This window comes from Anser cygnoides, chromosome 3 (assembly GCF_040182565.1).
Source record: "Anser cygnoides isolate HZ-2024a breed goose chromosome 3, Taihu_goose_T2T_genome, whole genome shotgun sequence".
Classification (NCBI taxonomy): domain Eukaryota; kingdom Metazoa; phylum Chordata; class Aves; order Anseriformes; family Anatidae; genus Anser; species Anser cygnoides.
In genome coordinates this window covers 19,265,642-19,291,421 of record NC_089875.1, presented here as the reverse complement: position 1 = coordinate 19,291,421, position 25,780 = coordinate 19,265,642, and the positions used below count along the sequence as shown (strand labels likewise).

Below are 25,780 nucleotides of genomic sequence, written 5' to 3'. Positions count from 1 at the left end.
AACAACCCGCACCCTCACGCAGCTTTCCCATTAACGAAGGCCGGCTACACGCGTTTAAACGCCTCAACAACACCGCGGGCCCAGCTGCCGTCAGCGGGGCAGCCCCCGGCCCTGAGCGACAGGGCGAGGGACGGCGCCTCCCCGCGGGTCCCCGCCCGCCCCCCCCTCCTACTGGAGCAGGGCACCGGATGGGCGGAGGCAGCGGCCGAGTGGCAGCTGCTGTGGTAAATCGGGGTGGAGGGCGCCACCCTTCCTTCGGCCAGGGGTGGGGACGGGAGGCTCCGGAGCCAATGGAGAGAAGGGCAGGGCCGGGCCGGGCAGGGCCGAGCTGAGCCGAGCAGAGCCGGGCCGGGCCGAGCGCAGGTGGGCAGGGGGGCCGTGGGGCCGGGCGGCCGGGGCGGGCCGAGCCGTCTGCGGGCGCCATCCCGGGCTGGGCTGGGGGTCGCACGGCGGCGCCGCTCCGGGGAGGCGTGGGACCGGCAGCCGTGCTGGGTCATCCTGGTGAAATATACGCGTACAAGTATATATACGTGTGCGCTTATGTACATATGCGCGTGTGTGAAATGGCAAACGGGCTGTATTTGTCGTTCCCGGGGTGGCAAAGCGTCTGTTACCTCTCTTTCTGAGTGCCCGGAGGTGGCCGGCCGTGTATTTAGGTGGGCGACAAAGCCGACCCCATGTTGCAGGCCAGCTAAGCTCTCGTGTTCCTGTGTGTCTCCGTGGGGCAGCTCGTGGAGGGGCTGTGCCAGCTGCCCCCGGTGCCCCAAGCCCTCGGGCAGGGTGCAGGAGGACAGCCCGGAGTGTCCCCAAATGTCCCTGGTGTGTCACGGTCAGGAGCTGCTGGTCCACATGCCCAGGGCACCACCAGCAGGACCAGAGCTGGTAGCTGCTCCTCTGTGTGAAGTCTGGCCCAGACTTTGAGGTGTCACTGGTGTACGTAGGTCTGTATCCCGTAGATATTGACTGCTAAGCGTTTGGGCCTAGGGCTGGCAAAATAATTCTTCTGACCTTCTTGGGGAAGGGTCCGATTTCAGCTCTGTCAGCAAAGTGACACCGTGGCTGTGTGCTGTGCCTTTCTTGTGGGAAAGTAATGCTAACGCAACTCTGCTGGCATGCCCTGAAAAGGAGAGAGGACTACAAGTCTCCCCTGCTTCCTGTAGTACCTCTTCTTTTGTTATTCCAGCAAGTGAATGGCGTTTGCGAATTCTGACCGTTGGGCTGGTGTGTTACAAGCAACTTGGGATTTTAGCAGCATCTATGTTTAGGCTTTATTTATTGGCACAAATCTGGAAATTTTTCTTCCTAATTGTTATCTCACCACTTGAAATTGCAGAAAATGTTTTCCTGCTCTTTATGTTAACCAACAGCTGCGATTACAGGTGAAACTTAGGAGAACATCAGGCTGTCAGTGTCAGCCCAAAGTTTTCTCTTTGTCTAACCGTAGCAAAGGAAAACTGCTTCTCTTCATCTGATTGCCATCAAAGAGAGCAATATGGATAAGCAGGAGTTTAAAATCTCGAGTGGATTATTAAATATTATGCCAGCCAGTAGCAGCTGTTCTGTGCTATATGCATTATACTGGTAATATTTCTCAAGGATGAAAAACATAGCAAAGAATTTGGTTTTGTTGCAGCACAGTGATGCTATAGCATGAAATTAAAAAGCAAGCCGAGGCTAGATCCTCATATTAGCTTGAATTGGCCCCCTTTCAGTGTAATTGATAAAGTGGATTTATCCGAGTTGAGGAGAGAGATCCCTTGCACAAAAGACATACGGAAAGAGAGAAATGGTAGCTCGTGCTTTCCTGTAGGCTTCACAAGGCTGCCGTAATGTAGGGTTCACTGTAGTTCCACCTCAGCTGCTCTGTTATAAACAGTATCTAACTACTGACTTATTTTTTGGCCCCTTTCATTTCTGCCATGTGGTTTTGATAGTTTGATCTTTTGGTTCTTAAACATCTTATGATTTTTTTTAATGTGTACTAACAGTTTGTATCCATCCACAGAGGAAAACCTTGCCTGATATCCTGTGGCTTACTGGGTCAATGTGAAGACTGTCTGGCACCCGGTGTTTCTGTCCTTCATTGGCTGTATTTAGTAGACCATGCTCTGTCATGTGAATATAAATGCAGCTTGCATTTCATCCCTCTGAAAGCTCCTCTTGTGGTATAGCCAGAAGGCAATTGTGCTTGTCTCAGCCCTCTGTACTTTGTTTCCTAATCTGTCCTTTCCCCTGTTCAGCTCAGTCTAGGGAAACACATTGTATGCACTGATTTATTTGGTGTCGTGCAGAAAAATAACCACATCCAGGAAAGAAGGTTGTGCTGAGTGTGTGGCTGTGAGAGTGACCAGGCTGGTCCTTCCTCCCGGGAAAGCAGAGACGGTGTAAACCAGAGCTCTGTCTGGCAGCCAGCACAGCCTTGGTGCCAGTTCAGTGCAACTCAGATGGGTAAACGGTGGTGTTAGGCAGACTCTGCTGTGGTTGGTAGTAGGGCAAAGGGCTCCTGCCTCTGTAAGCCATTCATCAAAGAGCCCTGCGTGGCCCTGTGCGTGTCTTCCCTCCTCTGGGCGCTGGGAATGGGGCTGCTTGGGCAGCCAGCCTGGGAGCCTGTCATACTGAAACCTTGCTCAGCAAAAACTGTGGAAAATAAGTGCCTGTTGTCTCTTCAAAAGAACTAGATTGCTGATGAGCACCTGGTGTTGGCACAAGAGACAGAGTGGTGGGACAACCCCGCTGGCAGTAGCACAGATTTAGGTCACTTTCAGGCACCTGTGAATACAACCTCAGAAGACTTGTTGACGGCTGGTGGTTCCTGTAAAGTCCTTGGCGCTTTGGGGGCTGTTTATGTCACCTCTCGCCAAAACCAAAGTGCCGTAAATGGGAGATGGATGGTAAAGCTGTCTTCGGGTCTGAGCCTGCCTGCAGATGAGAAGCATTGTAGTATCTTTGCCTTTATTCTTTTTGAGAGGGAATAACAGAAAATGTCTGGCTATATTGCAACATAAGACTTTCCAAGTAATCGTGAGGGTTAGATATTACTGGTGTGTTTTTGCTATCTGTATAATTCTTCCAGTGGGTACAACTAGGATGATGAAAGTAGGCTAATTGGCTGTCCCTCCTGAAACCTCTGCAATATTGCTGTGCTCACATAGCAAAAATTGTGTTGAGGTTTCTGAAATACTGGGAGAAAAAGTTCTGTATTATTTTCGTGCGGTTGTTAAAGACTAGATATTGGTACTGAACTCTGAAAGTGTAAACTTTATTCTTACAACTGAACCAGAATCCAGGCTCTCATTGTAAACTGTGAGCCCCCACGTGCTCAGAATGTGTTGACCAGCTGGGGAGTGGAGACTTCAGGCTCTGTAAGGAGGAAAAAAAAAAAAAAGGGCACAAAAAAGGAAGTATTAGGCAGCTCACTGCAACACAGTTACTGTGAAGCTGATAGGCCTGGCTTGAGGGTTGCCCCTGCATTTGTTTCCTATACATGTACTATATTTATCACTGAAAGAGGAATTGAATGAGAGGAAAAAGCTTGAAGAGAAGGCATGGAAGGAGCACATGTCTGAAAAATGTTTCACTTGGGCAGATTGAGTTTGCTTTCTGAAATGCCTTGAAGGTGACCATTGTATTCAGGATGCTGTGAAAGACAGGGGAATCTCCCACTCCTCCTCCTTTCCTTCTCTTGAAGTGAATTTCAGTTTCTTTAGTGAGAAGCAAGAATCTCACAGAGCTTTCAAGTGTCTACTCTAACCTCTCAAGCTGGCTGGTAGACAGCAAAATCTACTGGTCAGACCATAAATGCTTAATTCAGATTTACGTGACTGTGTCCAAGTCATGTTGCTTCTTCAGCTTCCTCCCCTGAGTTGGTTATATTACCTGAGATACACTGATGTGGGGAGTTCTTTTGTTTGTCTTGGGGGGGATACCTGGGTAAAATCCAGCAGAAGAGAGGAGGATTTCTTGTAGGTGTTACAGCTTTACGATGCATTAGAGGTCTGGTTTTGCTTATGGATAGGTGGCTGGGAATCAGGTGCCTGAATTATCCTTCTTTACTCCAGTTGCTTTGTTAAGCTGCCTTAATAAATGATAAAAGGAATTTTCCTATCGATCCTATTTAAAGCTACCTGAAATCATGGCTTTAAGGCTGTTCTGTACTAGCTTTAGCCAGGGCAGTGCACCTCCTCTCTCCAGTGTCTAAAAGGAAGAGCTGTTTGCATTGTGCCACTGCTTTCTTCACTTCTCTGCACAGTGGTAGGTGGAAAGAGGCCAAAAATGTCAAGTCCCCGCTTCTATACTCCAAGTTGTTGCCCATCCAAGCGGGTTTGCTTTTTAAGTGCAAGTCAATGTAAGGGGAAAGTGTAGCAGCTCACCTAAAGGGCCAAGTCTTCCCCTTTATTTTACTTGCAGCCCTTGGGCAAAGGGAAGAACTGCTTATGAAATTCATCTGGATAATCAGCAGCCATAATACGGAAGGCAGTATGTAACTCCTGCTTAGTGGCTTATGCAAAGCTGAGGCTCCAGGTTACTAAGAAACTTCTGCTACCTGCTGATGGCTGTAGGAGTGTTGTGTAAGAGCTGAGCTCTTGTAGCTGTCTAGCAGCCAGGCAGCATTCGAGGTGGAGCCTTGTTTGGCTCACACAAAACAAACACTAAGCACTGAGAAGCCTGCTCTGTGAAAGTGTAGGTGTACTGCTAATGGAAGAGGCCAAGCACGGAGGCAGGAACTATGACAGCTGTGGCAGAGGGAAAAAATACTAGGTGGACTAGGTCCAGTTGGTTCAGTGCTGCATTTCGCTGTTCCCCCTGACTGCAGGATACTTTAACTGAACAGATTGTCGTGCCTGATGTGACAGCAGGCTAAATCAGCTATTAGGAGACAGAGTTACGCAGCTTGCTGTGGCCTCCCTGCTGAAATTGTGCTTCCTCATCAGACTCCCAGTTGTTTGCACTGCAGTGCTCACGCTTTCTCTTTGGCTTTGCTTGTTTTCTCGGTCGTGAGTAGTTCGTGGCTGTGTCCCTCCTGAGTGAGTGCTCCCTGGGAAAGTGACGATGATCACGTTCATGAACAACTCAGACAGTGAGGATGAGACCTGTAACGAGAGAACATCTCTGATGTCTGCAGAGAGCCCTCCAATACCTTCCTACCAAGATGGCTTGCAAGCCTCTGAAGAAGGGGAAGTGCAGATACATAGGGTAAGTATGCATCCTTCCTGGGCACCAAAGAGATGGGGTATGATGATAAATGTAGTCCTGCTATGCCTCAATCCATGCCAGCAGGTAGGCTTTTAGGATTGGCTTTGGCCAGTGTTACTTCTCTAGTGTCACTCTCTTGGCCAGCAGCTGCACTGCCTATTCCCATTTCCTCCACTGTGACTTTTTCCTCCCTTTTTATCTCCATATATACTCCTCCCCTTTCCTTCCTTTTGGTAAAGATACAAGCTTTTAATCAGGACCTGATCCACATAAAACTCTTGCAGGATATCCTTTTCAGCCTTCTCGTTTTGCCAGAAACCCTTTGTCTGCTCGGGTCAAATGCAGCAAATGTTAAAACAGAATCTAGTCCTCCTGTCAGTGAAGCATTGTGGTAAAACAAGCACAGCACTGCTCTGGGAGCGGGATCTGGTCAGGTTTATGCCACCTCAGATGAAATTTATTCCCTCCCACTTCTGTGCACCTCACCCTTCATATGCATGTGTCAGCCTCTCTCTGTATGCACTGGGGAGGCCCTTATATTTGTGGGTTTGGTTTATAAACTGTTGCAGCCTATTTGTAATGGAATTTCTAATTGCATTGCTCAGTTGGCACTGTCCCATTAGGAACAAGTTGGTATGCTGTGGTAGCCCACAGCAGCCTCATGAAATATGGTGGAATGAAGCTCTGAATGCAAAGAAAGGATCTTACATATTTTTTTAATTTTTCTTTTCAGAAGAGGCACACAGGTAGCAGCTGCAGCCCTAACACTGTTGCTGCTGGGGATATGTCTGACTCGGGTGTTCGAGCGAGAGGGAGTGCCTTGGAAAATGAAGATGAGGAACTGACGCTGAAATATGGAGCAAAGCATGTAATCATGCTCTTTGTGCCTGTCACCCTTTGTATGATTGTTGTCGTCGCCACCATAAAGTCAGTGCGCTTCTATACGGAGAAAAACGGGCAGCTGTAAGTGGGGTCTTCAAAACAGCCTCTGGGTACATGGGATCCCTAGCATTACCCATACATTCTGTGCACATACACCTACGTACACAGTGTGCTTCCTTGGCAGGCTGGGAGAGCCTTTACGTGGCTAAAGATGGCTCTGTAAACATACCAAGATCTTAGTAAAGTAAGCCGTGTTCATCTGTGTAAGTTTTTCCATGCCTGTATTATACTGATTCATTAGCACTATCATTAGGCATTAGCCTCTGAGTGGCATAGGAATGAATTTGCTTCATACTGCAGTATAAAAGGCCCAGGCTTACCTCCTGGTCTGTTCACCCACTGGCTGGCAGCAATCGGGGAATAGCATGTTCATTTGGATGAGTGTCTCATTTCCTGATGACATTTTTGGTTCCCAAAGATGCGTGGTGTGGATACGTAATTCCATCCAGCTCTTCCTGCCTGCCCGAGAGCACTCCCAGCGCTCTAACTGCACTTCACATGGTGGCTGGAGGAATGGAACCGAAGAAAAGAAAATGGAGGGGGTGGTGGCATGATAAGAAGGGGTAAAACAGCCCAAGACTCTCTTGAAAATTGTAGAAAGAAAGGGTCCCCCTTTGCTGGACAGCACCTGGGATGTGTCCTTGTTGTTATCACGGAGAGGGTCCAGAGACATGTAATAGGCTTTAGCAGCCTTGAGAGAAATTGCTAAACTTAGTCATTTATCATAGAATCATAAAATGGATTGGGTTGGAAGGGACCTTAAAGATCATCCAGTTCCGACCCCCCTGCTGTGAGCACAGACACCTTCCACCAGACCAGGCTGCCCAAAACCCCATCCAACCTGGCCTTGAACTCCTCCAGGGATGGGGCATGCACAGCTTCTCTGGGCAACCTGTTCCAGTGCCTCAACACCCTCTGAGTGAAGAATCTCCTCCTAACGTCTAACCTAAATCTCCCCTCTTAGTTTAAAACTGTTCATCCTTGTCCTCTCACTATTTTCCCATTTATGCTCTGTGTTTTCATTTAGAGCTCTGCCAGACGCAGCTGCTCTGTGGTAACATGCTTTGGTTAAACAACATTAATCTGTAGTTGATAACTAACTGGAGCCCGGCCCCTTCAGAGGATACATCTGATGTTTACTGTCCTCGGAAGTCATTCCTCCCTTTCTTCCCCCCTGCCCTGATCTGTTTTTATCTTGGGGCAACCAGTTAGATGAGAATGTATGTACTTGATATGGCTTTGCTTTATACTGCAGGATCTACACTCCCTTCAGTGAGGATACCCCATCTGTGGGCCAGCGTCTCTTGAACTCGGTGTTGAACACCATCATAATGATCAGCGTCATTGTTGTAATGACCGTCTTCCTAGTTGTTCTTTATAAATACCGCTGCTACAAGGTAAAGCATTCGTGCCCGAGTGTTTTCTGCATGCTTGCTGTGAACGTGTTCAAGTGAGGCTTGTCTGTCAGGGAGAAATAAAGGCACTGCACAGGTTAGTCCACAATTTAGTCACGGCAACAATTTTGTTGTAGAGAAGCCTCTGCTAGCAGTGTTAGAGTGTGCCTCAGAATGCGCTTTGCTGTTAATTTGCCACTAATGGTAGGATGTTAGAAACAGCCTGTTATTTGTGCTAGTCAGGTTTGAGTCTTCTCCATATGGTCAAAAAGTTTTGCAGCTCGTACTTATGGACTGAGTTGTGCCATTTAGTGTGAATGCCTTCTCTGAAGTTTTGGACAAACTATGTGGGAACTAGTATCGTTCTTGCCTGTGGAGGCTCTGGTGGAAAAGAAGGATAGAATATAGAATTGGGGGAACTGGGAGCAACTGGCTGTCCCTCTTCCCTTATCAGCTGTGGGGAAGGAGGGTCTTTATAACTGGAGGAGAAGTGAAGAAGGAAGGACTGCTGGACAATAGGAAAGTCTGTCAACAGTGCATGCAGCACTGTAGCCCGTGCAGGGGGGAACAGCCCCTTCAATCACTGTCTTTTCTTGCCCTTAATAGTTCATCCATGGCTGGCTAATCCTGTCCTCTTTGATGTTGCTATTTCTCTTCACCTACATATATCTCGGGTAAGTAGAAATGTTGCAAGTAACTTAGTGGTTCAGAACTACCCTCTTCACCTGTTTGAAGAAAATCCCCAACTTAAGGAATGGGATGTTTCTCCTCCTTCTACAAACAGAGATTTTAAAATAAAAATTGTTCGAACTAGACAGCTTTTTACTTTTTTATGAAAAATGTGGTCTTTAATGGGCAACACCTGATTTTACAGTACATACTCTACAAAAATCAAGGGGAACCGATACCATGAACATGAACCTTGTTGTACAGGCATACATTGATAGTGACTTTAAGGAGATACTGGTATAAATTGCCAACATCCTGCAATATCTGTCGTCAATTGTTTCTAGACATGATGTCATGTGAAACAGTTCGGCTAGATGGAGGTTCCCAAAACATGCTTTTGGTGTGTCTGTAGGCTCTGAGAACCAAGTGGAAAGGAACTTTGTGTTGAGTTGGTTCTCTGGATTGTCTTGCCTTATCCTCAGACTGCATCTCTTCAAACTCATTCCCTTAGCTCCAAGTTCAGAAGGAACCAAGCTTTCAACTTTCTGATGACGCTTACTTATGTTTTTTTATTTATCTTTAATATTGAGATACATCCTATCATGCTTCTGGTGGGATGACTTGCACATGATTTGTTAGGTAAAGACTGTTGCACAGCCATGAGCCTATGTTAAATCTAGTCTTGAAATCTGGCCTGCTCAAATCCTTGGAATCACTGTTGACCTCAGGACTAAGGCAATGTAGTGCTTGCCACACAGCACACTTGTGCCCTGCAGAGGGAACACAGAACTAAGAGCAACAATTGGCTGCCAGGCTGGTTCCCCTCTTGTGATGACAGCTGCTTATATCCTGCTTCCTCCTGGTGTCACAGGAGGCTTGCTTGTTTAAGTAGATCTAGCAAGATGCTTTGCATGTCGGTTGTTTTTATTGCTCAGCTAAATTTCACTGTTGCATTCCAGTGAAGTATTGAAGACATACAATGTGGCCATGGATTACCCCACGCTCATTTTAGTCATCTGGAATTTTGGAGCTGTTGGGATGATTTGCATCCACTGGAAAGGCCCCCTGCAGCTCCAGCAAGCATATCTCATTATGATCAGTGCTCTGATGGCACTGGTTTTCATAAAGTATCTACCTGAGTGGTCGGCATGGGTGATTCTAGGTGCAATCTCCATCTATGGTAAGTCTGGGTTGTGACTCTGAAGGTGTGGCTTATGGAGAGGTTATTCAGAGGTAATCTCAGTTAAAAGTTTGAAGAGAACATGCAGAATGATGTATCTGCAAGGTAATAATCAGATTGGTGAGGAGCTCTGACCAGGAGAGAGTATGCAAAGAGGAACTTGACCAAAGGCTGAAAAATAGTTAGCGTACATAGCAAAGGACTGATGAACATAAACAAAGTACCCCCAGTTCTCTGCTAATGAAATTTAACAACTTAATGTAATCCTGTCATCTGCTTTCAAATGAATAATGTGTTGCTCTCAAGAAGTTTAGGATTTCTTGTAGGATTAATACAATGGAAACTTACTGTCACATTAAGCCTTGGGGGATGGTATTTTAAGTGAACATCATCTTCAGGGACTAGTAGCCGCGGTTGCACAGCGGCAGAAATCACCATTCAGGAAATCAGCCAGATAATACCGATATATGTCATTTTTAGGGAAGAATAGCTTTTCAAAGATCAGGAATGCAAAATATGCATGACAGTTTAAGGTAAGATGGTCTGTTTCTTTTCTCTTTGCAGATCTGATGGCTGTTCTCTGCCCTAAGGGGCCACTGAGAATGCTGGTAGAAACTGCACAGGAGAGAAATGAGCCCATCTTTCCTGCATTGATATATTCCTGTGAGTAAGATTAGAATATTAATGTTTTTAACCACATTAAGCTTGAAACCTTTTTCTGTGTCAAACCAGTAAGCACTATTTTAGTTACTTCCTTGCCCTCAGATTGGTGCACATTTATGTCCTGGAAGAGACCATTTGTAGAAGACCTTACCAGTTACAATGGTATTAACACTAATTAGCCACAGGGGTGGGCAGATTTGCCTTGTGAAACCGAAATGTACAAAAGTAGATTTACCTTTCCATGAATAGCCTCAGAACATAAGTCTTTGTTCTGCATACAAAGCCTTATGTGGACAGCAGTGTTTGTAAAGTTATGTAGTTAGGTGATGCCCCCTCAGTACCCGTATTCCTTCTGCATATGCTTTATAGGCTCACTTTTAAGTGTTTGAGGCTCTGCTCTTCCTGTAGCATTCTCTTGCTCTGTGCACTGTATGCATGGCAGTGCCTGAGATATATTTGCTTTATTTTATATTGTGTGGCTGCTCCCTTCAAGTGGCTCTGTTCAATTATTGCTCTGCAAACAAAATCAGTCCTCTCTTCCCTGGATTTCTCGGACTGTTTAACTATGATGACATCCTGTGCCCTTATCCACAAAGGCATTCATATGCTTAAGACTGGCATAGTTGGAAGGCAGGTGACTTAAGATTTCCAGGACCTGGGCTCAAGCGCTTCCTGGACCTCAGTGGCTTCCATTGCATCACTTGTAAGATGAATCAGTATTTCCAAATGTTGGGTGCCAAGCTGAGGATGCCTACAATTTGACTGATCTAGTTTTTCAAGTGTTTAGTGCTATATAAATGCTTTTGTGTGTTCCAAATAGAGCTTCTGTTGGCTTCACCTGACTTCCATTCTACTGGACATTCTGTTATGCCGGCCTGAAACAATCTAGATGAAGTTTTCCCCATGTTTTATTTAACAAACAAACAACAGTTTCTCTAAAGGAGGATGCAATTCAACAAATACTAAATACTGAACAAAAAGTTCTTAGGCAGAACGTCAGTGTCTCTGTTGTGAGACCACATTTTGTGGCTACCTCTAGATGCAAAAACATCACCTTGACTGAGTTTGTAATGGAATAGTAGACACTGTGTTTGCCTTGGCTTGTTGTTGTTCAGTTTAGCTTCTCTGAAAACAGGAAGACTGATGCACTCTTATATAAAAAGCTGATTTGAGTCCCCTTCTGTTGATCTCAGCATGGTTTGTATCCCTTCATAAATTAGGGATCCATCTCAAGAATAAACCTGCAAACATCCTTCAGTTGTTCTTGGAACGAAAGCAAAAATAGCCAATATTTTGACAGGAAAAATAAAAAACAGAAATGCAGGGAGAAAACAGACACTCAGACAACTCCAATGAATCCCTCACTTGTGTGCTTTACCTTCAGTAGGAGAGGGGGAGTATGCCGTCTGCCTTAATCTCTGGTTACATTTTGTACTACCATCATTTCCTGGGCAACTGTTCCCTTTGAATAGAAGAGCCAGAAACCAGGAAAAAAACAAAGAAGATGAGGACCCTTATTTGGGATTTTTGCTGTCTTCAGGATACGGACGAAACTATACTGACTTGTGCTCTGAGACTTTTCTTAAAGGCTGAATGGATATATAGCCTTTGTTTTCTCTGACCTTGCCTTTTAAGTGACTAGGGAAACTGACTGAGAATCAGTGTTGTAGTAGCAGTAATGGGCGAAAGGCTTATATTTTTAGGGATAGCTAAATACTTAGCTACTCTGAGCTACAGTGACCAATGTTTTGTGTCTGATTTCTTGCTCTCTTTCTTCTAGCTGCTATGATATGGACAGTTGGAATGGCAAAGCCAGACACAGCAGCAAGAGGACCAAGTCAGCAGACATGGGACGCAGGTTTGCTTGCATGTCACAGTGTCCCATGGAAACAATACACGTCTGAGACTGCAAGTCTCAATGTTAAGGTCTTGAATCCCGAAGGTCGCACTTTTTTTTGCAGTATTGTTACATCAGTTGCAGAACTTAATGGTGTTCTGAAACCTGGTGTTTGGACTGGCAGCAAAGATGGTGTAGGAAGCTCCAGTATTCAGGCTGCCTTTATTTTTTTAAAAAAAAAAAAAAAGAAAGTGTTGTCCAACACACATCTTCAGTTATACTGAAGTTAAAGCTGGTAATGGGCTAGTGGGGTGGCTGTTACAACTTTATCAGCCGGGGATGGTTAATTACAACATAGGGTCATAAATATAATGCCAATGAGCTGGTGAACTTAAGTGAGTTAGGGTGTTGCACTCAGGCAACTGCCACAGAGCAGACATACCCTTAGCTAGCTCTAGGTCCAGTTTAGCTTACCCTGCCAAAGAAAATGAATGTCCTTACATTTACCCTTGGGTAAAGCTTATGTTTGGGCAGTTACCCAGCAGGAGCTGATGTGTTCCAGGTTTACATTCTATCTGATCCTGTGGTAATTTGTGTGCCATTGTTTTTACCTTCTTGAAATGCAAGTTAAACAGCACTTTTGAAGGTGATTGAGTGAAGTCTGACTTGTGGTGTTAGAAGTATTTTCCATCTGGTCCTGTTGCATTTGCTTATTTTCAGGATAAAATAGCTGACATACTAACAAATGACAGAGTCACAGTCCTGCTTTGAAATCGAGCACACAGCAGGAGCAAACGGCACCTTCAGTTCTATTGAATGCCTCTCTGGAAGCTCTGTGTGTCCCACATCACAGTCTGTTCACGTCTGCAGCAGTAGCGTCCTGTCAGATTGCCAAAAACTAGAAAGTTTGTACGAATGCTTCTGAAAAATAGGAACTGTCAAATAGAGTAACATGTCACATACAAGCTGCTTCCAAAAGCACTGTTGTCTGAGAATGGGAAAGATGAAAGGACTCTTAAATATATTTAACAGGACCAAAAAAATGAAATTTCTGATACGTGTGAACACCCAACTCCAACATCAATGTGATTCAGAACAGAAGTTTTTCATAAATGGCAGTCTTCCTAGTCATCCATTTTGGTAATAGTACCAGCTAGGGAACACCTGGCATCTCCACCGTAAAGATGTAACTGTGTCAGTATGTACTAATTTTACTTGGTTTCACTTGTCACTCTGGCCTGTAGAGGCTGGGGATACCAGCATGCCCACCAGCTCGATCCAGGGATTGAGAACTGAGGTGAAGAGTCACTTTGCTTTTAATAATGGGCAGAGCAATGCTTAGTTCTGTGCATTTACTCACTTGTTGAAGCCACTGGGTAGTTGCCAAACAAACTGTGAACATGTGGCCTCCTGAACGGTTTCAGATAATAAGACGTTTTCTGCAAATGTCTGTGCTTGAGTTGGTCCTGATCCCAAGACAAAGGGCTTGTCTATTCCTGAGAAGCTTCATAAGAGTGGAGATTTCATGCATCAAAACAAGTTATAAATACAGCTACCTCTTGTTTCTTTTTTTTTTCCTCTCCTCTTTTCTTGGTCTATTTTTGTGGAACCAAGCCGAAGATGGGAGAGAGCACCACAGTAGCCCTTCACACTCGGACTCTCAGATTTTGGAGACAAGGAGTCCTGTTCCAAGCCACCCCATCACTTCTTTAGAGGAACTGGAGGAGGAGGAAAGTAAGGGAAGCTTCATATCTTGTTTTCAGTGCAGTCAGGTTAGAGCCTGACATTTGTACTCATAGTGGTTAACACGCTAACTCAGTTTGGTCTAATCACGGTTTATTTGAAAAGTTGTGACTTGTTGAGCAGCAGTGGTCTTGACTCTGACTGTGTGTTACTTCTTACTGGTGCAGTATCTGTTCTGGGATTGTAGTTCCAGTGATACACCTTGGCTATGCAGACAACTTAAGAAGTTCCTTCTTCCCCTTGCATCCCACTCCTCTTCCGTCCCTCAGCTGGTACAGCTGTAAGGCAGCACAGGGAAGCACCTCAGAGAGTGAAGTTGAGTAAAAATAACCACAGAAGAGGGTGTCTCTAAGTCTTGACCCCCTCAGTAATCTGTGGAGGTAATCCCTTTTACCTCAGTGCAGGATGCCAAGGGTCCAGGTTGGTTGGTAGCCAGGACTAGCAACCTTCAGCTGGTCCCCAGAAAGAAAGACCGTTCAGGAGGAAGCAAAACTGGAGAAGTGACACCTATTTTCTTTTCTTTCCTTTCCATTTCTCACAGGGGGTGTGAAGCTGGGCCTTGGAGACTTCATATTTTACAGTGTTCTTGTTGGGAAAGCAGCTGCCACACCTAGCGGAGATTGGAATACTACACTAGCCTGCTTTGTAGCCATTCTTATAGTAAGTTAGCAAGTTTTTACATCTTACAGTCGTGTTTAGCACAGCAGTATTGCCAGAACTACCAACAGCTGAGCACTGCTACATCGCTACAGGTAACATCCTGGGTACTCGGGTGAAAGCACCAGTGGATTTTCTAACACAGTGCTTGGTCTATAAAGACAGGCTTAAGTAGGTGCTCGGAGAAGCTAAATGATACAGACCGGGAGGGAGGATTCCTCAGCCCAGAGCCAAGCATGGAGATAGTGATGGTCAAACAGCCCCTGGGACAGCAGTTACGGCTGAGCTACTGGCGCGTTTGCTGCAGTATTAGAGATTGAGGATTTCTGTCAGCCACAAGAGTCAGTGTTATGAACTCCACATGATTAGCAAGCGTAGTCAAAAAGGCTAACTCCCTTTTGCTAAGGAGAACTGTGACACAAGAGGATGCCTATCTCATTCCTGTGTTTAAGCTGGGAAAACAGAATGATAAGAAAGTTAAAAATCCATGAAAATTATCAGTAAAAGTAGGTGACTGTCATACTGTACCTGCTTAAGGTAAGGTTCTTACTAAGAACTAGCTGTTTACACCAGTATCTTCACTGAAACTAACCAGAAGAGCAATGGCAGGAGTTTTAGAAGGTAAAAGGAATTATGATGTCATTCTTGGGCTTCCATTTCCCTGTTTGGATCCCAAGGGGGAAGACTTATAGTGACTATCACTTGTGAAAACCATGGATTAGAAAGCACAAGAACTAGAAATTATCTCATTTAAATAGTGTGATTACCTTTCCTACCTCATAGGTCAGAGACACCTATAGGATCACTTAGCTCCATATTCTGGTGTCTTTCTGGTGGCCATTCACAGGGTCCCTTTGCTGTGGGGAAAGCTCTCTCTTTTCTGTCCATCAGACCATGTACCCCATTCTGTCTTTTATAGTGCTGTTAAATTTGTTCTGGCTTCTTTTTGCAGTTTTATATTTGTTGATATGTAGCTTTCTGTTTCCCAAAACGGTCTCTGCAGTTTCCTTGCAGTGAGCACATCTCTAAATGTAGATGGAAACTATGGAGTAGGTGTAGGCCAGATATGGTCCATGAAGAGTGTAAAGAACAGCCACAGGCTCAGCTGGATCATAATCAACCTTGCACTCTAGAAATACTGACTTTAAAAAGATCCTGACTGCTGATCTGTAGCTAATAGATGTTTTTTGGAGCCCAGTGTGAACATTGTCTCTGAGGTTTCTTCATTGTGGAGGGAGAAAAAAGGGCTCGGATAAGATAATTCATACTTCAATACACACAGTTGTACTGTATATCCAAAACCTACAAAAAACGTTCACGTGTTCCAAAAGATGGATCTTGGCCTGCTATCAAGATAAAGAACAGAATTTACCTAGCATAATAAGCAATACAATCAAAAGAACAGAAGTGGAATATCTTTTTCTTGTTCTTTTCCCCAAGAGACCTTGAAACCTGTGAAGGTATAAGAAGTACATGCCACTGTGTATTAGAGCCCTCCAATGAAACTCCTTATCTATGCAGTTCAAGAGGATTTAAATAGTTTTATCTGCTGGATCAGTAACAAATACATAATGGTATAGTACAAAACATAAAATAATCTGAAAATAAATTAACCTCTCAGGGTCAGTTGTATGTCAGCATTAGCTGTTTTACGCTACTTTCTCAGCAAACAGCTCAGCTCCAGATTGCTGAAGAAAATATCTGGCCAACTCGTGAGAAAGATGGTGTGGGAAAACATGTCTCATCCCACTGTAGCTCAGGCAGGCTTCACTTTCTGTATAGTGTGTAGAGCTTATTATTCGTATATTAGGTTATTGATGACCTATGTTTTTGGGCTTCTTACTTTATTTCCTTGTTTTTTTTTATTCTCTCTGGCAGGGTTTATGTTTAACTCTTTTATTACTGGCTGTTTTTAAGAAAGCATTGCCTGCGCTTCCCATCTCCATCACCTTTGGCTTGATCTTTTACTTCTCGACAGACAACCTTGTGCGACCATTCATGGACACCCTGGCCTCCCACCAGCTGTATATTTAGAAGAAGAGGGAGTTGGAGGATTCTTTTTAAAGCTTTTCTGTGAAGTACGGTACACTGTTTGGAATAAGTCATAACATTTTACACCTAGTGCCATATACTTGTAAAGAAAGCAATAACTGTGACATGATGCATACTAAAGTCCTAGTTACATGTTAAGCTGAGATTTTTCACAGGACTTCTAATGCTTGGACTCCAGTGAAAAGCCTAGCTCACTGCTGAGGTCAGGGTTAAATAACTTGTATGTTATTTAATGTGCATGCAGGCTCTTGTGAGCAAGGAAGCCTGTATGTAGTGTGGGGCACTGGAGAGATGAAGGGTCTGATCTGTGCTTCCAGAAACTCAGGCATTTTAGCCGTGGAATTGCAGACAAGTTTAACTGTACTCTGAAATTGTTGACACTTCACACTTCTGAAGTGTTGTGCAAACGTGAAATGAAATTCAGTCATACTTGCAATTAGAAAAGCACAGCAGCCAGTATGCAGAGAACAGAGTACTGTTACACCTAGTTGTGAGCATTAGACAGATGCGTAAGGCTGAACTTCATAAGCTGGCCTGTTTGTACAATTTCTATTGAAATTGCTCCAAATGTCTGTTTATTTTGATCCTAGTAAGACATAGCCATGATGGATCTAGACAGCATGTCACTAGTAGGACGTTTGAACATCCTTAATGTTCAAACAGGCATCATTAATGCTGGAAATATTTACACAGCATTAAGTGACTTCATAACAACAAAAAAAAATCACACTGTGTTGTCAGTAAAAACAAACGAAACAAAAAAAATCTGACTTGACCTTGCTGTTAGATGTATTTAATCACACTTTTCTTACGCATTTTAAAAGTGTTTTATTTCTTTTTATGTCACTTTCTTAGAAGTAGACAAATTTTGTATTTTTTTCTTTTTAGGTGTGTATAATAGACAAACTAGCTCTGTTTTCTCAGCTGATCAGTATCAGTGTTTCAAAATATAACATTACATAGTGTTTTGTGAACAATGCAATGTCATTGGGAGATGGAGAACTTCACGTCTGAAGCTACTTTTTCAATAACACTTTGAACTATGCCTTTTTAAGATAGTGGTTTTTCCAATAGACTTGTTTAAGCTTATCTACTTTGATATTCAACAAGGACATGATGTAGGTGCTTCAAACAAATTTTTAAAAAAACAAGTTTTTTATGAGTTATATGTGTCTCTGGACGAATAATTTTTGCTCTTTTAGTTTTCTGTTCTTATTTCTTAAATTTGCAATGTTTGAATTTAAAAACTGCAGGCAGAGAGTTAATTATTACTGATAGTTTTTTTTAAATGTAAACTACTAGAGCTATCTGCTGTTTTTTTAAGGTTTATGGGAAAGTTGTGTTGTTTGTTATGGTGCCAAATCATAATACAATCACTTGCAATCATGATTTTATTTTTTAGACTGCATGGTTTAGAGAGAATGTTAAATATTTGTATGTACTAGAAGAAGTGTCTTGCTTATCTTAACAGGGTTGTAGCATATTGTTTAAAATGATTTATTTTTATGGACATACAGTTGATATGTGAAGGAAATGGGGGCGGGGAGGGATCTTTCAATTATTGAAGGATTATTAAAGGTCCTTCAGTTTTTTGTAGATTTGTGCTTGCCAAAGATTGGCCTCTTACTGATCAAATTCTGCATAACTTATAAAAAATACTTTACAAGGTAACTGAGCAGTGTATTCTGTCAGTGCAACAAAATGTGTTGTCCTGGTGAGTGATAGGAGTATATCGTATAAAAACTGGAGTGGTTGAATTGTGTAAAAGTTTAAATGTATTTACTACTAGCATATATATTCACCTTGATGCACCTCGTGTGTGAATGTGTGTCTATACACACATGAGTTTTAAAACAATATTGAGTGATTTCTCATCTCATTGGACATTTTCACTTGTGTATGAAAGTGAAGTTTTATTTGTGATACTAACATTGCACAGCATGGCACAGGATTTACTTGCACCCTTCAAAAAGGAGGAACAGGAGCCTAGTGGCTACTACGCAAGAAATTGGCACAGGGGTCTTGCAACTTGACAACTTGATTCTGCACGTGTGTGTGCATAGCAAAGTGTTTGTTCTGTGCAGTCATTGATTTCACCTTGCTGCATGCTCTGCTAAACTGCAATCTCTTTGACCTTGTAGAAATCCTAAATACTCGATATGCCTCTCTGAAAAAGTACAGCTGTCAGGTCAGGTAGGCTTAGGATGACACCCACCTTGTCACTCAGCAGCTCAAAGCCCTATGGGAGGTGCCATGTGTTGGCATTTCTCTACATGATCCCTGTCACATCTCCTCTCCAGTCTAAAATGAGTGTTTTATTGCATCTAGTCTGAAAAGTGGCTTGGGCATAACAACAGTCCTTCTCATGTAAGATTGAGGCTATGTCGAGGAACAAACATACAGTGGTAAGCCTGCCTAATGCAAACCCAAGCTTGTCATTGCTGGGAGATATGCAGCCTTCTTGCAGCTTTTAGTGTCTTTGTTAAAAGCCTGTGCAATGCAATCAGTTTGCTGTTGTCACCTTCTGACCACATAGTTTCTGCTTGTGCTTAATTGCTGTTTCCTCTTGCCACTTCGTTGTTGCTTTTGGTTTCAGTTGTTATTGTGGGGTTGTTTAAAGTGTCTACAGTGCATCAAAAATAATGCGCAAGAAACAGTGCAGTCATAAAGAAACTACAAGAAATAAGACACCTGTCAGAATCATGCTGTGCTTCCACAGCAGCTCTCATCAGATACTCAAGGTCTCATTCATAAAACCTAACTTCAGAAATTACCTCCGTGAGCAGCCAGAAAAGTGCTAGGAAGATCGTCTCCCTCTGGTTCACAGAAAGAAAAGGATGTATCTGCAATATGAGGTGTCTTAGCAAAAGCTGTATATAAAAATTGTTGAAACTGGGTCAGCAAAGGTTAGTGGATATAGCAAGGTCACAACACACTCATACTACAGTCAGGAAAAAGAGCAGTGGTCTGTTATTCTACACCCCTTCTTTGCACCAGTTGCTAACAAAATCTCTATGGGGCCATCAGATTAAGTTAGACCATCTCTATGACTTAATGGCAATTGCTGTCAGAACCCTGGTGAGGAATAGCTCAAGGCTCCCTGTCCCTGTAAAACAAAATATGTAGTGGTCTCCCTGATACTCCCAAACCAATAATACGTTGCTTTGCTTTGTTCTTGCCTTCTGAGGCACTTCAGTTAATCAAATGGTGTTTCTCGTAACTTAAATTTTTTAAAATTGAATATGTAATTAATTTTTCTTTACTGTTTCCTTCAGTCCCTGGTCTCCCTGTGCCTGCAGTACAGCTCTCTGGCAGCCATAGGAGGGCAGTAAGTCTATATGAAGAATTACCAGCCATTTTAAAGCACTCTTCTGTTTATGCCTTGCTTTTCGATGAGGCTGAAGGTCCTGGAGTCTCCCTCATGGCAAGGCTTTTTAGCAGGCACCCCATGTTCCAGCATGGCTGCAGTTTTGGCACAGCAGGGGAGAGGCCTTGAGTGAGCATGAGCTCAACTGCACAAGAATCCATTTAAAACCAGATGGTTTCAACAGCTGTGAGATGCTGCTGTTACACTGCACGCTCTGCATTTTGTTTGAGTCCTTCCTTGTTTTTGTTTTTTTCTCTAAAGTATTCAGCCCTAGTTTGAGTTCTGCAAACCCTGAGCATAAGTCAGAGGCTCCTCCAGGAACTATTAAATTATTTTTTTCTGAGCATTTTCAAGAAGCAAAGGAATAATTGTATTTACTGATTTGTCATGTCTTCTGTCACTTGCAGTCTCCTGTTTTGTCCCAGCAGGTCCTGCTTACCTGGGAGAACAGTACACTGTTCTCACTCCAGCTCTCTGCACTGGGGGATCCAGGATCTAGCTAGATCTTGTCTTTTGTCTCCAGCAGCTATCTAATTTTCTTGAAGTCAGTTGCACTATAAGAAGGCAGCCTGGACAGATAGGATATCTTTGCCAGAACTTCCCATACCATAGTATTCATGTCTCCTAGCACACCACAGCGTCCCTAGTTAAATTTATCCTTGCTTGCTCTCCCTTCACCTTATCAGGAAAGGTGAAGTGGTGTGAGCTGTTCCAGTTTTACAAGTGGGAAGCACAGCAAGAGTAGGAGTGTAAATGCTGGGTTTCGGCTTGGTTATATAGGAAAAATCAGGGCACCAAACATGAATACGCAAGTCACTCTCCTTCCTTTTACATCTTCCCATTGCTACAGGTTTTCTATCATCCATCATTTCCCACTACCTTCCAGACAGTTGCCCTCGGCCCTCGAGGAGTTAAGTGAATATGAACTGTTTATTTCCTCCTTCATGCAACACATTTGTTTGACAGGTGCCCGAGAGCACAATTTGGGCTGCGTCAGTGCTCAGTACTATTTATCACTGAGTATTTAAAAGATACAAAGACTAAAGTGGAACTAGCTAAGCTCCTTGATATAGAAACCTGGTATGGGGCCAAGGAGTAGGAGGGGGAGTTTTCCAGAACTGGAAACTGTTCTGAGTCCTATCAAATGCAGGCTGAACACAGTGGCAGCTCCCAAGGCCAACTCAAGGTTAGGTCTTTGCAGAAATAAATGGTGTGAAGCCTGGTACTCCCTAACTGCTTTGCAGGGCCTGAAGAATCAGAATGAGGCAGAGCAGGGAAAGCACTAGGCCTATTTTCTCTAAAATCACTGTTTCCTGTGTTTTCAATCATAGAATCAATCATAGAATGGCTCAGATTGGAAGCGACCTTAAAGACCATCTAGTTCCAACCCCATAGGCAGGGATGCCACCCACTAGATCAGGTTGCCCATGGCCTCATGTAACCTGGTCTTGAACACCTCCAGCGGTGGGGCATCCACAACCTGTGTGGGCAAGCTGTTCCAGTCCCCCACCACCCTCTGAGTGAAGAATTTCCTCCAAACAACTAATCTAAATCTCCCCTCTTTTAGTTTAAAACCAATCCCCCTTGTCCTGTCATTATCAGATTGAGCAAAGAGTCGCTCTCCATCTTTTTTTAAGCCCCTTCAAGTACTGAAAAGTCACAGTGAGGTCCCCCTGGAGCCTTCTCTTCTGTAGGTTGAACAGCCCCAGCTCCCTCAGCCTTTCTTTGCAGGAGAGCTGCTCCAGCCCTCTGATCAACTTTGTGGCCCTCCTCTGGACCCACTCCAACAGCCCCACACCATTCTTGTGCTGGGGACCCCAGACTTAGATGCAGAGCTCCAGGTGGGGCCTCATGAGGGCAGAGCAGAGGGGGACAATCTCCTCCCTCCACCTGCTGCCCACCCCTCTGTTGATGCAGCCCAGGATGCAGTTGGCCTTCTGAGCTGCCAGCACGCGCTGCTGGCTCATGTTGAGCTTTTTGTCCACCAGAACACCCAGGTCCTTCTCTGCAGGGCTGCTCTCAATGAGTTCTTCTTCCAGTCTGTGCTCGTGTCCAGGATTGCCCTGGCCCAGGTGCAGCACCTTGCACTTGGAGTTGTTGAACCTCATTAGGTTCACGTGTACCTATAGAATCCTTTCCTGTTATTCTTTGCCTCCCTTGCCAAGCTCAGTTCCATCCGTGCCTTGGCTTTCCTGATTCCCATCCGTGCACATCCGGACAGCATCCCTCTACTCTTCCCAGGCCATGTGTCCATGCTTCCACTGTCTGCGCATTTCCTTCTTGTGCCTCAGTTTGCCCAGCAGGTCCTTGCTCAGCCATCCTGGTTGTGTGTCCTCCCTGCCCACTTTCTTACGCAGGGAGATGGAGAGTTCTTCTACTCTAAGGAAAGCACCCTTAAAGAGCTGCCAGCTCTGTTCAGTTCCTTTGTCCCTAAGGACAGTGTTCCAGGGGATCTCACCCACTAGGTCTTTAACTAGCTTGAAGTTCACTCTTTGGAAGTTCAGGGTCCTGACTTTGCTCTTAGCGAGGCTTATATTCCTTGAGATCACAAACTCAACCAGGGTGCAGTCTCCACAGCCCAGGCTGCCTCCAGTCTTCACCTCTTTGATGAGCTCCTATGTGTTGGTGAGCACCAGGTCCACTAATGCTTCTCCTCTGGTTGGTTTGTCTAATACCTGGACCAGGAAGTTTTCCTCAACGTACTCTAGGAATCTCCTGGATTGCTCACAGCCTGCTGTGTAGTTTTACCAGCAGACAGCGGGGTGGTTGAGCTCTCAACCTGTCCGTGGCTGTTTCTCAGAGGCCTCTCTTCACAATCAATCCCTTCCCTAATGTAGAGGGCCTCTGCAGGACTCGTTGAGGTACATGTAATCAATCAGGTGGCAGAAGGAAAGGGCAAAGCACTCACCAACCTATGCAAGCAAATGCCATTTACAATGAGCAGAAATAACTGGTCTGTCTAGCAAATCAATAAAGAATTACGGACTGAGTAATGTTTAACCAAGTCTTACAAATCAGAGGAGAAACAGTAACATGGTATTCCTGAGGCACATAGCTGCTAATAGGACTGCTACACTCTCTTCAACTTCATCTCAACCAAAATGGCTTTCCTTGATACCTGTGAAGCATTGTTGTGCAGAAGATTTTGAACGTTGTATATAATATTGTGAATGTTTTACTTTGCTGGGAGAGGTTTTGTCTTGATATAAGAAAGAAATTCTTTACATGGAGAACAATAAACAACCGCCCCAGGGAGACATGGTAGGATCCCCATCACTGGAGATTGTCAAGATGCAGTTGGACGGTGTGCTAGCTAATCTCATCTAGGCTCCCTTTTCCCAGAAAAGCTTGGACCTGATAATCTTCTGAGGTCCCTTCCAACCTGGGCTCTTCTGTGGCTCTGTGATTAATTGCTAAGGTGACAGGGGCCAGGTGCACTGTCCCAAAACCTATCCAAAGACAAGGACTAGTATCACTTTCTTCCATTTAGTGCTTCTATCTGCAGCCTCTCCACCTGACTCTGTCCTTCTTTCAGCATACTCCGCTCCCATGGGCTTGTCTCCAACTTTCCAAAGTACCCAGAACCCACTCTGCACCCATGTGGGAAAATTTGGAGGGAATGGTGAGTGGCACAAACCACAGCCAAACATAGATTGGTGGTAAGAGTGGTGTGCCACACAACTTTTTCCAGCAGTCCTCTGTCAGTGATAAACATGTTTGCAGCTTGGTTTGTTGTGACTTGTTACCACCCCATCTAGAGAGTAACACTTCTCTTTTCTTTCATAATGTAAAGAAAAAAAAAGTCCATGTACCTGTATACAAATTTCTCTTTGAGAAAACATCTTTGCAACACGTCTTTTCTCCCAATGGAACAGAAGTCATGTTATCTGACTCAGTGAGAATTTGTGTGTGTGTGTTGGATGGCAGGGGCATACCCAGGTGAAAGACAGAGAGGCCGTGATCTGCCTCACGTCCCTGGAAATCCGGGAAGATACTCTGTGAAATGCCTGAAAAGTAGACTTGCTACTTATTCTCCAAACAATTATTAAAGATAATCCCAGCATTAGTGGGCCTGCCTCAGCTTCATACTAGAGGTTAATGGTATATAGTCACTTCCCTGCAGCTATATAGCACTAGCCACAAATACCCTGTCAAAAGCCAGCCACTCTCTGTGTAACCTCGCAGCAACTCCTGCCCACTTCCTGCTAGCAAGAGGGCTTAGCCTTCCAGCAGCCCCACTGGTTTTCCCTGCCTTCTCCAGCTACGCAGAGCGAGGCTGTTAGCTGACAACTCCAGGAAGAAAATGGGGGTGGAAGTTCATGAAATACCTGTTTTATTCCCCGCACCGCATCTTCTTGGACAGAAAACATCTGTCACAAGAACTGCTATACTGACTCCTTCCAACAGCGCTAAATCATCTTAAAGTTCTCACCAACAAAATGAAATTGAACCCTGTCTCCTTCCCTTTGTAGTGAGGGAAGAGAGAAAAGAAGGTCAAGTACAAAGAATGCCTTAATGTTTTGGGGTGAAAATACAGTTTGTGAATCAGAGCAGTCCTAAGCGTTATAAAAATAGCTCATCATTTGGATCCTGGGATGATCCTGGATGTGAATCTACCACTGACTGACTCAGAGAGATCTCATTTCTTTACAAGGCTGTTGCTCTCATTCGTGGCCATAAAGCCATGTAAATAACGTAAGGTACAAACAGTGTCACTGAAACATGCCAAAGTTTTGAAATACCCAGAAGTTAACTACTGAAACCAAGCCACCTGTCCAGTGACTTCTCCTTGAGCTGTTTCAATTCGTCATCATTATAGTGTTACGTTGGTGGAACACCATAAATTTACATAGGCAGATAAGACAATCATCCTTCCCTGAAGAAATTGCCCTCTGTAAACGATGAATGAACATGAGGTAAAGCCCCCTAAGAGGTAGGTTATGAGAGCTTCAGTAGCTGAGGGAAGCATTTCCAGAGTAGTTTTTGCTTTGTGATTAGCTACGCAAATGTGGGAGAACGATGGCGGTGTACATTTTGTTGTGGTCAGAGAAACAGATTGGGCCTGTCCTGTGTAAGAGCATTTCTGAGTGTTCTCTGAATAGTCTGGATGCTCGTCAACCTAATGACAAGACCAATATTAGCTTAATTGAGAATCCATCAACTTTTTCTTTCTGCAGGTTAGTTGTCTGCATACCAATTTCCCGTTGCATTGGAGCCCTTCTAACTGCAGGGACTGAAGATCTTTCCAGGCTCTGGTTCTCTAACTTTTTTTTAGAAGTTGAGACAGTCTGACCAATTCTTCTCTACGTATGCCTGGGAACTTGGCCACTTTGTACAAGGCTTTAACAGAAGCCAACTTTCTCTGCGTTCTTCAAAGCAGTCAGCATCAGAACTGGAAGAGATTTTTTTGGGGGTGGGGGTGGGGGTGGGGTGGAGTGGGGGGTTGTTCCCTGACATCCAATAAGCAGCAAGCTGCTATCTGGTGAGCAGACTTTCCTTGGAAAGCAGCAAACAGGAGGAGAAAAGCAACCTTACCTGAAGTCTGATAGAGGGCCTTTAAATGCCTCACATTTAAAGAGGCCTAGACTCACTCTTTGCCATGTCCTTCTTCCTGCTTTTACCAAGAGCTGCAGCAGAGCTGTTCATGAAATGTGAGCAACCCCTGAAATTGCATCATTAAGCCCTTCGTTATGTAAGTATCAATGGGCAATACGAGGTAAAGATATGATGGCACCACTAAAGCATTTGCTATGGAGCCATAACTTCTGGCTGCTATGTCAAACTTTCCCACTGACCTTGGGTAAGGTACTGACCTCTCTCTGACTTGTAAAATCAGGATATCTGGAGAAGTAAATTATCTTCAATAAACCATTTTAAGATCAGTGAGGAGAAGGCTCTGGGGAAGTGTGACTCACTATTAGTTATAATTTGTTTATTATAATTTCCATTATATTTATGTATTGTATTATATTTGAGAATAGATATATCATTATAGTGTTTGTATCTAGATTGTAATTTGTATTATATTCAAATTTATTACAAGTTGTATTATAATTTAATAAAAGATTGATATATAATCCTCA

General features: G+C 44.1%; 1 protein-coding gene and 1 long non-coding RNA gene across 5 annotated transcripts; one reads left to right on the top strand and one right to left on the bottom strand.

The window, feature by feature from the left end:
* The first annotated feature begins 220 nt into the window (after positions 1 to 220).
* Positions 221 to 25,780, top strand: PSEN2 (presenilin 2). 2 transcript variants are annotated; one of them, XM_048057695.2, is made up of 12 exons: positions 221 to 363; positions 5,003 to 5,193; positions 5,927 to 6,156; positions 7,391 to 7,532; positions 8,136 to 8,203; positions 9,158 to 9,378; positions 9,943 to 10,041; positions 11,822 to 11,899; positions 13,493 to 13,612; positions 14,163 to 14,281; positions 16,157 to 16,356; positions 24,875 to 25,780. In XM_048057695.2, the coding sequence occupies exons 2-11, from the start codon at positions 5,050 to 5,052 to the stop codon at positions 16,310 to 16,312; spliced, it is 1,377 nt and encodes a 458-aa protein (XP_047913652.1). In that variant the 5' UTR covers positions 221 to 363; positions 5,003 to 5,049; the 3' UTR covers positions 16,313 to 16,356; positions 24,875 to 25,780. The 2 variants fall into 2 exon arrangements, with proteins under 2 accessions (XP_047913652.1, XP_047913653.1); XM_048057696.2 differs by having other exon boundaries at positions 16,157 to 25,780.
* LOC125182040 (uncharacterized) lies at positions 13,459 to 15,388 on the bottom strand. Of its 3 annotated transcripts, XR_007160933.2 has the most exons (3): positions 14,807 to 15,388; positions 14,016 to 14,073; positions 13,459 to 13,899 (listed from the first exon to the last, which is right to left on the bottom strand). It is a non-coding gene; the product is annotated as an uncharacterized lncRNA (long non-coding RNA). The 3 variants fall into 3 exon arrangements; XR_010830103.1 differs by lacking the exon at positions 14,016 to 14,073; XR_010830104.1 differs by lacking the exon at positions 14,807 to 15,388 and having other exon boundaries at positions 14,016 to 14,140.

Coding starts and splice junctions, on each gene's coding strand:
- PSEN2 (XM_048057695.2), top strand. CDS start 5,050: ATGATCACGTTCATGAACAACTCAGACAGTGAGGATGAGACCTGTAAC. Junction 7,533..8,135: donor ATAAATACCGCTGCTACAAG/GTAAAGCATTCG, acceptor TGCCCTTAATAG/TTCATCCATGGCTGGCTAAT. Junction 10,042..11,821: donor TCCTGCATTGATATATTCCT/GTGAGTAAGATT, acceptor TCTTTCTTCTAG/CTGCTATGATATGGACAGTT.